General features: G+C 31.0%; 2 protein-coding genes across 2 annotated transcripts; both read left to right on the plus strand.

The window, feature by feature from the left end:
• Nucleotides 1-47: 47 nt before the first annotated feature.
• Nucleotides 48-3,848, plus strand: LOC122597174 (transcription factor DUO1). Its single transcript, XM_043769804.1, has 5 exons — nucleotides 48-129; nucleotides 1,660-2,041; nucleotides 2,677-2,920; nucleotides 3,206-3,608; nucleotides 3,706-3,848. Exons 1-5 carry the CDS (start codon nucleotides 48-50, stop codon nucleotides 3,837-3,839), a joined length of 1,245 nt encoding a protein of 414 aa, XP_043625739.1. The 3' UTR covers nucleotides 3,840-3,848.
• A 6,576-nt stretch (nucleotides 3,849-10,424) lies between these two features.
• Nucleotides 10,425-11,501, plus strand: LOC122598090 (ethylene-responsive transcription factor ERF034-like). Its single transcript, XM_043770697.1, has one exon. The coding sequence runs from the start codon at nucleotides 10,573-10,575 to the stop codon at nucleotides 11,359-11,361; it is 789 nt and encodes a 262-aa protein (XP_043626632.1). The 5' UTR covers nucleotides 10,425-10,572; the 3' UTR covers nucleotides 11,362-11,501.
• Nucleotides 11,502-15,351: the final 3,850 nt, after the last annotated feature.

Below are 15,351 nucleotides of genomic sequence, written 5' to 3' on the forward strand. Positions count from 1 at the left end.
ATATTTGGCTCGTTTATTTTTTTAAACACTAGATTTATGCTCGCACAATGCAACAGCGGTGGGGTAGTGATGGCGGAAGTGGTGGTGGTGACGGTGATGGGAGCGGCAGTGAGAACGGTAGTGGGGACGGTGATGGGGCGGCGACGATGGTGGTGAATTAATGTAAAAGTAATTGATGTTAAAGGTGGTATTGTAGTTATTTTAAGTGTTAAGGGATATATACTGTGAGTTATTTTTTTAATGGTGTTATAGGTATATTAGATGGAGATGTTTAAATTAGTGAATAAAAGAGAAGAGTATTTTTGGTTTTTCAAACGCAAAAAGTTTAAGGAAAAAAAAATGATTTGTTTTATTATATAGTATAGATTAGTATCACGTACGTCTAGATATTTTTTATATTGATTTTTCAAAAAAATTCAAAATTTTGCGTCATGTTTGTAGTGAATTTCAATTTCTTACACGTAAGAAAAACTAAATTTTTGTTTATGGAATGTAATTCCCTCTAATCATATATATGTGGATAACATAGATGTTGCTAAACATTTTTTATTTTTTTTCCATTTATTTATATTTTCAGAAAATATAATTAAAAACCAATTAATTATAAACAGTAGGTTAATGTTTTATTTAAACTTCATATTACAACACTAGATTACGTTGAACGGTGATATTATAATAATTAAGAAGTAATATTATAGTAAATAGATAATATATATTATTTTTAATACTTATAAACCATTATTAAAGACTATAATTAAATAAAAAGTTAGAAAATGTTATAGTAGAATCATTACTAAATATTTTTGAATTTTAAAGTATACATGTAACAACATATATATAACTTAAAAAGTTTTGTTTAAACAACAAAGCATCACGTAATATAAAATCTTACTTGGCAAAAGATAAGGAATGCCACATTAGGCTAAATTATCCTTCTTTAGTTATACCTTATATACTATAATTTAAAAAAAAGAAATTGATATATTAATGTTAAAAAATCAAGTTGATTTCCCAATAACTTGAAAATAAGTTTACACCAAATAAGTTTTTTTAAAATTTTTATATTAATATGGAATGGCAAAATATGTCACTAATTAACTTATGAGTTCGACTAATGAGTACGACATAACTATATAAATGACATAAAAATAGAATAAATATTGCGATAAAATAACAAATAATCAAAAATCTAATATGACAATTAACTTTATATGTTAATTAAGAGCAAAATATCCTCTTTAGTTATATAAAAAATTTTAAATTTAAATAAATAGTTAAACTTTTATTTTCCAAAATTAATTAACAGTTAATAATTAATTACAGCATGACGATACACATGATATAAATCAAATCAAATGATGTTACAACAAAAAAGAAAAAGAAAAATCAAATATAAGATAAAATAACACGTAAACAAAAAATCTTATTTATCAATTAACAAATAGTGTTTCATCTAAACCTAAATTTATTCTCTGTAATTATATAAAGAGATTATATCTATGTATTTCACAAGTCTAACTCGTATAAGTTACAATACTTATTTTACTTTTCTATATATAAACTTGAGTTCCAAGATAATTCTAAGGGACCAAAAATCCACTTAGTTAAAATGTGAGGGACCAATACTATAAAATCCGACCCATGTTTTTCAAAATTGAGAAAAAAGGGGGAATACATGGGGCAATAACCGTCTTAACCGTCACCTTACACTCTCATATATTCCAAATAACACAAACACACTCACTAAATTCCATTTCCATAAAACCTATACTTACAGATATATATATATATATAGATACAAAGCGAAAAAAATCCAGAATTTATTTCAGTTGATGGAAATGAGAAGAATTTACGAAGAAGATGCAAATGGAGAGATCAAAAAAGGGCCATGGAAAGCGGAAGAAGATGAAGTTTTAATCAAACACGTGAAGAAATACGGTCCGAAAGACTGGAGCTCCATTCGATCCAAAGGTCTTCTTCAACGAACCGGCAAATCGTGTCGTCTTCGTTGGGTCAACAAACTTCGTCCCAATCTCAAAAAGTATGTATCTATCTCTGTGTATATATATATATATATTCTTGCAATAATGCTTACCAACTGTTTGAATTAATGTTTGTTAGACTGATTTTAGGGTGTAATTTTGGAAAAGTGTTTGTAAGTTTTTTGCAGAAAATGGGGTTATGAAGAAATCGAGAAGTTTTATTATTGAAAAACTTTTTTTTTTTTTTTTTGAGAAATGAATTTGACTTGATTTGAAACGGGTTTTGTGTAAATTTGATTTCTTTTTTTATTCATTTTTGTTGAAATTTCTAATGGGGTTCATTTCGTGTTTGATTGTTTCTTATGTTCAGAATTTTGCACTTGCAGTTTTTCATGTTTCTGCACACACACACACACATATATATATATAATTTTAGTGCTGTATATAAATAAAGTTTTTGACTTGATTACATTAGGATTATCTGAACTTTATTTACTGATTTGATGTTAAACTTTGATGCATTTCTGTTTAATTTCTACTTTTTGTATCTATTTGTTTATACTGAACAACTTTAAGATCTTTTTCCATTGTGTGATATGCACTTTTTTTTTTTTTTTTTTAAATTTATGATTTTGAAGTATTAAATTTGATGATGTAAATATAATCTAATTTCTGTATGTGGGTGTGTTATCAGTGGTGTGAAGTTTTCTGCAGATGAAGAGAGAGTAGTGATAGAACTCCAGGCAGAGTTTGGAAACAAATGGGCAAGAATCGCCACGTATTTGCCTGGCAGAACAGATAATGATGTCAAGAATTTCTGGAGTAGCAGACAGAAGAGATTGGCTCGAGTTCTTAGGTCGCCACCACCGCCGCCGCCACTGAGGTCCCAGAAATCGATCCGCCAATCCCCTGCCCTTCATAAAGTTCCTGCCTTTGAGGTAAAAATTAATTCCATTTTTAGTTATACTGCATAGTTTGACTTTGGAAGTCAATGCCCATAAGATTTGAAAGCGAAATTTATTTGAATTTGTTTGCCATTTACATCTATCAACTTTATTTGTAAAGAAAAATTTATGAACCTGATATGGGTAATCAAATCTTCATTAAAAGCTTAAACCTTAGTGTAATCTAAAAGCAAATAACAGATACATGTTTGACCTTAAAAGTCAAAACAAGACGATCTACTATTCACTTATTATAAGTTTATGTTTATGCAATTGCAGGCCCCGAAACGAAGTTCTTCAACAGATGGAGAATCATCAGTGACATCACCAAAGACGTTATCTTGTTCATCGTCTTACTGTGAACCGCCAATCAAAATGGTGCCACTACCGGAACTTATGAACCCCACGGTCACAGCCACAACCACAATCACCACAACTGGCTTGTTCACCTATGATTACACCCAACCATTGTGCCAACTTGACTATATCACCATCCCCATTGAAGAAAACTCATGTAACCAGCCACTACCGCCACTTCCACTACACGAGTTCCCTTATGTTCCACCGCCACCACCTCTTGATAGCCAAGACATTTTCACCCAACTCGGCGACCCCAATTTCTATGCGGTTTTTGGACATGGTGATGCACCTGAGATGGCCCAATTCCCTTACATGTTTCCAGGTATATATGCATACATACCTGCAATAACATATCTTATAAAAAGTCTTGCTACATTTATTTTTTTACATAAGTACTGTTTGTATTATTAATTTTTAAGGGGAAATTGGTGGGAGATGTGGAAAGGATGAGAAGGACGATCCGTTGATGATGGGTCCCGATACGTTCATTGATGATTTTCCAGTGGATATGTTTGATAATCTCGACCCGCTTCCTAGCCCAACAGAGTGGTGATTTGTGTTAATCAGCTTTGGTTCTATTACTTTTAGTTTGTTGTTGCTCTTTGCATTGTGGACAAGTTCTAGTTTCTTAAATCTTTTGGTACCTTGCTTGTTTAGAAAGTTAGTTAAGGTAGGATCCTTATGCAACTTAAGCTAATCTGCATTTTTAACCTATGAACTACGACGATTATTAATTACACGTTACTGTTTAGTCACTTGATTAGGTTTTGTTTTGGATAATTAAAACTACTTATCTTTGTATAAGACTATGATCATAGACTCATAGTCCATAATGATAAATAACAATAAAAATATATGAAATGTTCTCAAAGTCCAATATATATGGGCTTGAGAGACCAAATTTCCACGAAGCCCAATTTTATTAATCAATGATTTTTTCAGCCAGAATACTTGATCTTGTTTGCCACTCTATATTGGCCCAAAAGACATTTGTTTACGATATAGTGAGTATATCATAATGCATATTAACAGCAGCACTAGTATAAGGTTGTAGTGTTGGTAAGGTCAGGTCAAAAAGCATACTTTAAGAAGTTATGATTTGATATTTTGTATTTATATGCATATATTTATATGCATAATAAATATATTTATCACTATCTGTCTATACATATCAAGTAAAAAGTAGTTCCCATTTATCATGTGGCTTTAAAGAAAAAGTTCACATGTATCATGCATTAAGGTTGTTTATATTAAAAATGGATCCGACCAATTATATCATTTTTAGTTTAGTTCATTATTATGAGTTTGACTATAAAGCTTGAACATTTTCAATTTCAGACATAGATTTTTTTATGTACTTTTATAAAGAAATCTTAACATCGACTGTTTTTAAGGTTTTTTTTTATGTATGTATTAAAAACGTTTGGTTTGGTTTGTGGTAGTGTTTTCCTCTCCACGGAAGATGATCAAAGCAAAATCTATCTGTTTTAATAGCTATAATTGTTAATTTTTTCTTTAGTTGACATGCGTCTAAAGTTAATTGACATCTAAAGTTCATCGATCGGCACATTTGATTTTTATTATTGTGATCATTTCATTTTATTACAAGTTACTATATTTTCATGTGATATGTATAGACATGTTAGACAATCTTAATCAAAGTTAGTATATCAATAGCCATGTCATGCTTATTAGTCTTAATCATTATTATTAGTTTAATAGTCAATTAGTCAATTTTAAAATATTTGGTATTGATATTGATATTAATACGAGATTTAGTAGTCCACATCAAAATCAAATTTAAAAGTAACTTTGGCCGTCTGAATCATCACTTGAATATAAAAATTCGCATAATATATTAACTTTTTCTCCGCAAGTTAAAAAATTCAATTAAGACATGCGCTAATAGCCTACTAGTGAGGAGTTTGAATAGTACATCGTAGATTCTGGCCTCACAATCAACACTTCATTTATTCAGATATTTTTTCTTTCTGTTTTGAACAGCAAAACTTAATTTATATGGTGACTATTGTAATATGGGATTGAACGAAAAGATATAGATATAATATGGTGCCTGTGATATTTGTTGAAGGGAGATCAAAGACACAAGCCAACAAAAAAAGAAAAAGAAAAGAAGAGATGTCGGCTACGAAGGGAAGAAAAAAAGTGCATAACCCTAAACAAAATTTAGTGGATATCGATGGGAGAAAAGAGAAAGGTCCAGGATTTGGGATTTGTTAAATCGCTGATACCATGTAGAATACTATTTTCCTTCAATCAATCATAATGTTACATTAAGGAGAATATATACAATTACATTATAGGCTATGATGGACTATTACAATAGAGCTAACGGGCCAAACTTATAATATTACTCTATACAATTATATACTATAGTAACATAGATATATAAATCAGTGCTTGTATGATGAGTAGCGACTAAATCTATCTTTATGTGTTTAGAGTATTGTTGAATGAGGTTTTTTAGCTCATTTGATTTTCAATAGAATGAGGTGATGGGATTTTAGTCACTAAGTTCTATTGATCGAGATACCAGTTGATGATGTACCATCCTTAATCCTCCGAACCCTCCAGCTTAATCATGAGGTTTGGAGCCTAAATGCCCGATAAAACGACTAGTAGGATCCGAACCCTACGTGCGATTTGCAGACAAACAATACAATATAAAGCGTACACCAGTACGTACGATTTGGACTAGTACCTTTAACCAAAGATCTTAACACAGCTGTTCAACGATAACGGTCACATGTCGAGCGTCATCGTTAAGTTACCGTTAGGCCCAACTTCTTGATCCTTCGTGGCAGGCTTATAAATATCTCCCTAAGAGATCCATGAGAACCCTAATGCACACATACACACACAAAGACCTACATATCATACTTGGTGGCGTGAGGTTAATCCTTCACAACATTAGGGAACCGCCAACAAGTACAATATAATTCATCTTTACCCTATTAATCACAATACCATTTTCTCATACAAGATTAAACCCCTTTTTTATTTAAGTGTATCTTTACCCTTAAACACCAGTTAAGCATACACAATGTGGTTCGTGATTTGAAAGTTGCAACTGCTAACCTGGCCCATGTCCCTTTAGATTCTTTCTTAGGCCTACTAACATATTGGTCTAGTGGATGACCATTTTCTCCGTTAATGTGTTTTAGCCAATGTTAAGCACATGGGACATGGCTCATGTTTGAGGGGATTGCTAGGTATTGTACTAAGACTGATGGAAGATGGTATTGTACGTTTCGTGGGTCAAAATAGAGTGAAGTATATCATTAAGTTCAAGCTTAATAAAATTGTGCTTTTAATTTGTCGAGTGATTAAAAAAAATTGTGTAAAAATGAATTTGCAATTTACTTTATAAACAAAAATGAATACAGAGGTGACCACATCACATGTATTTAATTTCCATATATAGTGGGTTTGACTTTTGAGTGAGTTTCTTTTTCAGAATTCTAGATGATATTTAGATTTTTTTTTTAAAGTTGTGAATTAACTGCGTTTGACGGGAGGTCTAACATACATTGTCTTAACTGTAACCTCGTTAGAGAGTCTTTGCAAAATGAATTCCCAACTTTGGGTCAACCGTGTACAAAAAAAAAAGTATGTGGGTAAACCTTATCAATAAAAAAATATAATGGGAAACCGTATACAAATGGGAAAGTACGTTGGTCTTCTCGTGATTAATCCCATATTATATGTTAGATCTCCCGTCATTCGCAGTTAATTCTTCTCAACTTTAAAAAAAAATGGCTAATTGATTGAAAATGATTGAACTTTCACTCATTTTGTATCGTATGCGTCCCTTTTTTCAAATCTCATATTGTTTGCGTTCATCTTTTGATTTCATAATAATGTATGCATAATTGATTTAAGATGACCATATTACCCGTAATGACTTCTTTTAACTTTTAAAAACTTTTATTTGATAAAAAGTAATTTAAAAACAAGATTTTTTTTTTCTAACAAAAAGTAATGTAGTTGACAAAACCTTCAAGCTTGTTTTCACATACTAAATTCTATAATTCAACTTCCTTCTTAAAACCAGGACTCACTATAATTTGTACACACCAATTCATTACCATACTTAACTTGAACTTGCTAGACACTCTCCTCTTCCATTTCTTCGTTGGGTGATAAAACAACTGAATCTTTAACAAGATCTAACATCTCTGATCCCAAAATAACCAAGTATATATCAGCCCTATGTACAACAACTCTTTAATTACAATTTCATGTTTTAAATGAAATAATATTTTTTGTTGAATGGAGTAATCAATTATAATATAAAAATAAAACAAAAAAAAAAAGGTGTTTAGGGTAATATGGTCATTTCATGTTATTTTTGGTCACTTGATGAGTTGATTCATACAATAGTCAGAAATAAAAAATAAACGCAAACAATAGAAGATTTGAAAGATGGATGAGTACAATAAAAAATGAGAAACTTTGACGCATTTTTAATCTGAGCCCAGAAAAAATACACAAAAATCATATGGTAGCGGGGTATCAGTGTATCACGAGAAATCTAGGCCATAAAGTGATATAACCCATCATGAATCGGATGGTGCAACTAGATTTTTTCACCTATTTAGGACTTACAGGTTACCACGACATAACTTAATGCACATTGCTTCATATTTTATACTCAGGCATCATTTTGTAAATTATTATACTAAAATTCATAATGTGATACAGTATACTATTATAAATCACATTTTCCAAAAATCAAACACAATTAAAGTAAATATTGTTGGACCTACCACTACTAATAATAATGTTAAAGATAAAAAAGATGCATAAAACCACATGAAAAGTGAATGGTGGATTGCCATCTATGTAGGTGATGGTGGACATTATAAATATCAATAAATTAATAAACTAAATATATAAGACAAAATAAATAAACTTTTTAAATAAGAAAACCTATATTATAAAAGATAATTAATCAAATCAAATCAAATCGGGCTCAAATACTATTAATGCAATAATGTAAATTAAACCAAGTTTCTTGGCATCTTTGAAAATTGATATATTCTTTCTAATAATTGTAAAAACTTGTCCGTCCAAACTATAGGTTACATGTCGTGGATGAAAGAAACTACCGCGGATAAGTTTTTATTTTATTTTTTTAGTAAAACTCTTCTTTATCTATAAACTTATAAATACTTACCACTTTTGTTCAATTTCAAAACTTTCTAAGTTTTTAAATGTATAAAATAAAATGCTCTTATTATTTAAATTTAATTAGCCTAAGTCAACATCTCACTTGGTAGCAAACATATGTCAAATGTTAATGTTCATAGTTTATATCTTAATCTGTACTTTACTGGAATATTTAGTCAAATTTATGCATTTCTATAACTATATCATTTAGTTACCAACTTAATTTATTGTAACCTCTGTCTTTAAGATTTTAGTTATGAAAATTATATAAAAACATGGTTATAGAAAATTAATAAATACTTTCGTATGTAACATAGTTATATATAATATAGTTATTTATAACTTAAAGGTTTCCATTTGGTACATATTTGACAATCATATTAATTTCTTCAATTATTAAACTACATATAATAAGCACTATCATAAATTTTTTAAACACGTACTTTCAATAATATATATATATATACCCCTTACGTTATGCGTGTACTATAATAGTTGATAAGGATGATGTCACCACTCACTTTCAACCAATCACATTATGTCACCTCAAATCCATCACTCACTTACCACTCACCTAATTTTGTTGGCATTACAACCACTCACTACAATTTTATTTTTATTTTTAAAACTAAAATTTCATTAATAAAACCATTACATAATACTTAATTCTAAATAAAACATTACACAAAACTAAAAAAAACATAACATGACACTAAATAAAACACAATAAAACATTAAATAATAAAATACGTAAACCTAACACTCGGAATAGTCCACAGTACTGTCACCGTCGTTGCGGTGAATGTAGCGGTAGGGCTCGGGAGACCCTACTCTGTCGCCGGATTGAGGAGATCCGTACTCCTCCCCTGGGTCAAAGTAGTAAGGTACATCCTCACCATCACCGACACTGCCTTGCCAGAACACCCCGTGGTCTAGCGTGGATGTCAAAGTCGTAGACGCGGTGGTAAGTTGATAAATAACTTGATTCAGCCGATCCATCTTCTCACGAAGATACACGACATAGTCACTTTCGGTGCGGTTAAGAACCCAATTGGGAGCTGTTAATCGGTTGATCTGGGCTTGGTAAGCCGCCTTGTTTTCAGACACGCTCTGAATGACGTTGTTGACTAGAGATTGGTGTCTGTCGTCGTGATTTAGGTAGATTTGCATCGACATTTTTACATCCCGTAGAGTCATATTTTCATTGTTGTTTGTCATTTTTGAAGTGAAATGTATGGATGAATGAATGGATAAATGTGTGTAAATATGAATATGTGAATATAAATGTTTGTGTATGAATGAATGGGTAAAAGAGTATTTAAATAGGTAAAAGGGGATAAAAAAAATAAAAATTGTGAAACGGTCACAAAGTTCCCAACGATCGGCTTCCACTCATCTTCCACGCAAGTGAAACTTCCACCCAAAACTCACCACCCGTGAGTGGTTCGACGTTGGCGCTGGTGTTCCACGAGTGGTCGGGAGAACCACTCGCCTTTAATCCATACGTTGCCATCACCCTAACACTATGATAATCAAGCTAGTATAACTACATGTATAAATACTTACACCATGATAATCTCAAACAACCTCAAAATACTATTTTCTTTAATTCATTAATTTAAATTTCTTTATTTAAGATACCAATAATACTTTTAATGAAATTATTTATAACATAAATCACTCAAGCTTTAAAATAACTATGTAATTTTCTAGCTTTTACATCAATCACTTTTATATTAATACTGACACATACCGCTACCATTCATGACTGTCGCCACCACCACTCGTTGTCACCTTCACCGCACCGTCACATTACGCAAACGTTTGTATAGTACATGTATACGTATAAAAACTTAGTGTAATTGATATCTTTAAATGTCAAGGTCCCATAATATCTTTCATTTTAGACCTTTTCTTTTCTTTTCTTAAAACCAATCAGACCATGTAAGCAAGAATAAATCCATCCCCACACTCCTCCATCTACTTTATGGTACTCTTCCTTTCTCCTAATTTATGTACCATTTGAGTGCTCATTTTTGTTTATATAGAACCAACACCACTTTCGTCATTAAATTAAACACAAGCAAATCAACATGGAGAATGCAACCCATGTCAACCAATTCTCGTCTTCCATCTCCTCTATCACCCTCGAATCCTCGACATTGTCCACCTCGAATTCCGCTCCGACTAACGAATTTACGACATGTGGCTCCAAGGAATGCAAGTCTCAAAATAGCTCAAATAGAGCTAGAAAGGGAAACAATGGCAATGAAGGGAAAAAATTGAGTAAAAAAACGGATGGTAGTGGCTCTGATGACACTGAAGAGCACCCCACGTATCGCGGTGTAAGAAAAAGAAGTTGGGGCAAATGGGTGTCAGAAATCCGCGAGCCAAGAAAAAAATCAAGAATTTGGCTTGGTACATTTCCAACGGCTGAAATGGCGGCTCGAGCCCATGATGTAGCGGCTATAGCCATAAAAGGCTCATCGGCTTATCTCAATTTTCCTAAATTAGCCCATCTACTTCCTCAACCAGCTTCAAGATCCCCTAAAGACATTCAAGAAGCTGCCATGAAGGCTGCAATCATGACATATGACGAAACTGGTCAAACCGAGCTAGATAGCCAAGCCATGTTTTCTCATTCTAACTCATCAACCACTTTATTATCACAAGACACCCAAGATGGAGCCGAGCCAGGAGTTAGCCAAGAAACAATTGGTTACGACGACGACGACACATTTTTCAACTTGCCTGATCTTTCCCTTCACCACACTGAGCTAAGTGATGGCTTCTTTACGGCTTCATCGTGGCAGCTGGTGGCTGGTATTGATGCCGGCTTTCGGCTCGGAGCCGATGAACCGTTTTTTTGGGAGATATACTAGGTAGTTAATTTCTTACATAAATATATAATATAATTGTATAAATACATAAATAAGTTTATGTGAAATTTTTCAAGTTGTACACAAAGTCACAAAACTTTTGTATTTATTTATTAAACAAACAATAAATTTTTCTGGTTTATTTATGGATCTCTATCATTGTTGTCAAATTTACAGCAAGAATATTATGATAAAGCTAAAATAGTGTATTGTCTCCATAACGTGTATACATCATATCATATCTCAAATTAAGCTTTGTACGACATATATGCTTATCAGAAACTGCCATGAACGTACCACCTAAAGTTATTATCAGAAAATGCTAAACAAAGACTCACTTAACGTGCATAAAAAGATTATACATTTTCATGTTAAAAGTTCACCCCTGAATTTTATGGTAAATATACAACCAAATTAATTAGAGTTTTGCTAAACGAAAAAGTTTCGTTTAGCAAAACTCTAATTAATTTACAACGAGAACTAGACCTGGCTAGATAATTAGGGGAATTTTTTAAAACCTTTTTTAACGAATATTAATGATGTATAAGTTTAATGTTTATAATTTAAAAACGTCATAGTGTCGTGACAAGTTCCATCGATCACATCACTTTAGAATAGCTCTATGATTAAACGGTACTAAACTTCAAGTTGGTACTGCTTTCATACTTTACCACACGTACTAGCTAGCTAGCTTTTAGCTAGTGTTCTACTAGCTACTTTCCATGTCATTAAGTTATGGGAGGTTAAAAAACGTTAATATAATTAGTAGTAAAACCCAAAACTCATACTCGGAATTATTTTACTCAACTGTTTTTGTGTTTTAACGAAACAGATAGACAAAAAGGGAAAGAGATCCTTGCATGCGATTTTCCTCGTTTATAATGACTTGACCAAATCGCATTCTAACTTTTACCATTTGGATGAAGTGTACGTGCGATTATTTTGGTGAAAGAGTGCTAACTAGTCAAAGCTTGTGCGCTGACCGAAGAATAGATAAAAAGCATGTGCATGTATCTGTTTTTTTCATTATTTGTCTAAGGTTGTAAAACTCCCGAGTGGGCCGAATACCCAACATAAACTCATGACTCCCTGCTTTGTCAAGTCGAATCTGAGTCATGAGTTTTCCATCCTTGATATGGACAAAATGATTATGAAACATAAATCTATCAACTAATCTGACGTTAATTCTATGATAATTAATTGTTTCAAATGAAATTATTTATTATATTTATTTAATAAATACAGATCATAAAAAAAGAATAATTTTATGATTTATAAAAAATTATGTTTCATTAGTCATGCTTTAACATATTTGATATATATTTATTATTTGCATCAGTTGTAAATCGACTATTTTTTTATATTATCATAAACTATGAACCATAATGTAATGTTTAGTTAATTTTGGTTTACATTCTCAGTTAGCCCTGCGCAACGTGCGAGTTGAATCGACAAATTATATATATATACATGCATATATATATATACTCTGTTTGTTCCATTATGTCACACCCCACCCTAGACGGATCGTAGGATATGACTAAAAGATATAGCAATGGCACATGGACTTTATAATAGAGTCATACTAAATTAAATTCAAATAAATGTAAATTCCATAAACGGAAAGTCTAGGCAACACGCCTCAAATAGCAAAGAAGTAATAATTGCAAATAGCGTTCAATGTTTCACATGCAATCTAGGAGTCCATGAAGGATCTCTTTATTGGTCTTCCTAAAGTCCATAAGCTCAATCTTCTTAAACATTGTTATTACCTGAAAATGAATGCTCGAAAATGTCAACATAATGTTGGTGAGTTCGTAGGTTTAAAGGAATACAAATGAGTTTGCTGTGCATGATATATCAAGTTTTGGACAATAGCGTAAATATAAACATGTAGTAGCATACTAAATAATGATCAATGCCATCATAGTTATCCAACAACAAAATCCTCATCACTCCTGCCAACAACTCAATCATGCTTTAAATACCAACAACTACCAGCTGGAGTATAAAGTTGGTCGATAGTTTTCCAATAGTCTTCAATAGATATCAAAAGACATCTATTGCATCAAAGAAATCAATACAAGCAAGCTAGCATACACAATTTCATAATTACACGTATTTGTCCATGAAAACAAACAAGTTTTGGCACAGCTAGTAAAGAAATGAAAAGTGTTTTGAGCATCATTTTCCCCCAAAGAAATAATATAAAAAGGGGCCACGAAACTCACCTCAACAAGCAAGTAGTTATGCAAATCCAACAAGGTCGCTAGAATCTACACAACATATAAATATGAACAAGTTACAATTATGGACATGGTCAAGAACCGTCCATTGTAACCCGTATTTGATGAAATACACATATGGCTATTTTCAAAATATTCACAACTGATTTGTCATATATTATTAAGTTACAAGTCACATAACTTAATATATAATATTTGTTTTACTGATTTAAGATTAAATTCTACAAGTTCATATTAACTAAAATTTTTGGTAACTTTATCTATTTTTTATTAGGATGAAACGAATGATTCAAGATTCCAAATCTTAACTACTGTTACCTTAGAGTGTTATATACTTACATGAATGTTTACATAATTTATTTGGCACGTTAACTATTTTTAAAAATTCAATGATTACAGACTAGTCAGAAAAATCACTGTTCGCACACAAAAAAGTTTTATAAAAGTTAAGGGCCTTCGAAGATTCAAAAAAATCCAATTTTTTTACTGTACAATCTTAACATCTCAAAAAAATTTCTGGAGAAAAATAATTGTCCAGTTCATAAAATCGACCAAGATATGACTATTTGAAGTCGACCAAAATCTGTTCGGAAAACTCAGCTTTGCGCAGTTTTGTTATAAAATTCGTTTGACAACCTTAAACTTCATATTTTGACACGAAACCACTTCCACCAGAAAGTAGACTTCCTGAACTTAATTTTAGACACCAAAAACGTGACTTAACCATCTCCCATGACCAAGATACGACCTTTCAAAGTTAACAAAACGAATCTGTCCAGATTCTGAAATAACCCAAACTTACTGTTTTAAAGACTACTACAACTAATATTTATATATAAACTTTCAAATCTTTCCAACACCTAATTAAATCTGTTATTATGATTTTCATGCCTTCATAATTGGATTTCTTTTATTACATTAATTATTATGCTTCATTAAATACTTAAACTTTTAACATTAATATGATTTATACTTCAAGCTTTTGATTTAACCCTAAAAAAAACCCTTTCATTCATTATTATAAATTTGCCATAATATATATTCATCAAATAGGTTACTTATAAATAAAAATTAATAAATAAAAAAATATGCTTATATATATATATATATATATATATATATATATATATATATTAATAATTAAAAAGACTAATATATATGAAAAGAGAAGACAAGTGATTTTACCCCAAGATTGATGATCTTCTTCTTAGATACCTTGAAAAGAAGAATAGAATATAATCTTTAAGAATTTTATTATTAATTGTAATTTAAATCAAGATTCAATAGAATTATAATTAAATTTACCAAAGTTTGCTTTGACAATGAGATGATTAATAATAAAAAAAATATATTTTATGTTGTGATGTTTGTTTGTTGATCGGCAAAAGAGAAGCAAAATCAAAAAGGGTTTTGGTTTTTTTTTTTTTATTATTTAGGGTATAGTTATTATATATATATATATATGAAGATAAGTGTTTTAGTTAGTTTATGATTAGACTTAATGTATCATAAGAATTCTAATGGAATTAAAATTCCTTGCTCATCATTAAATTGTTGTAATATATATGACTAAAATTTTTACTAAACATATGATATTTTACTATTACTATTACCATCTTACTACTTATACTAATTATATATTACTTTTATAATTATTGATTTCGTTCACCACTAAATAGCGTATACTAATTTATCAATGTCTAGAAATAAATATGACTAACAATTACAAGTCTAGAAATTACGGGGA

The sequence above is a fragment of the Erigeron canadensis genome, chromosome 4 (assembly GCF_010389155.1).
Source record: "Erigeron canadensis isolate Cc75 chromosome 4, C_canadensis_v1, whole genome shotgun sequence".
Taxonomy (NCBI): Eukaryota; Viridiplantae; Streptophyta; class Magnoliopsida; order Asterales; family Asteraceae; genus Erigeron; species Erigeron canadensis.

Coding starts and splice junctions, on each gene's coding strand:
- LOC122598090 (XM_043770697.1), top strand. CDS start 10,573: ATGGAGAATGCAACCCATGTCAACCAATTCTCGTCTTCCATCTCCTCT.
- LOC122597174 (XM_043769804.1), top strand. CDS start 48: ATGCAACAGCGGTGGGGTAGTGATGGCGGAAGTGGTGGTGGTGACGGT. Junction 2,042..2,676: donor CTTCGTCCCAATCTCAAAAA/GTATGTATCTAT, acceptor GTGTGTTATCAG/TGGTGTGAAGTTTTCTGCAG. Junction 2,921..3,205: donor ATAAAGTTCCTGCCTTTGAG/GTAAAAATTAAT, acceptor ATGCAATTGCAG/GCCCCGAAACGAAGTTCTTC.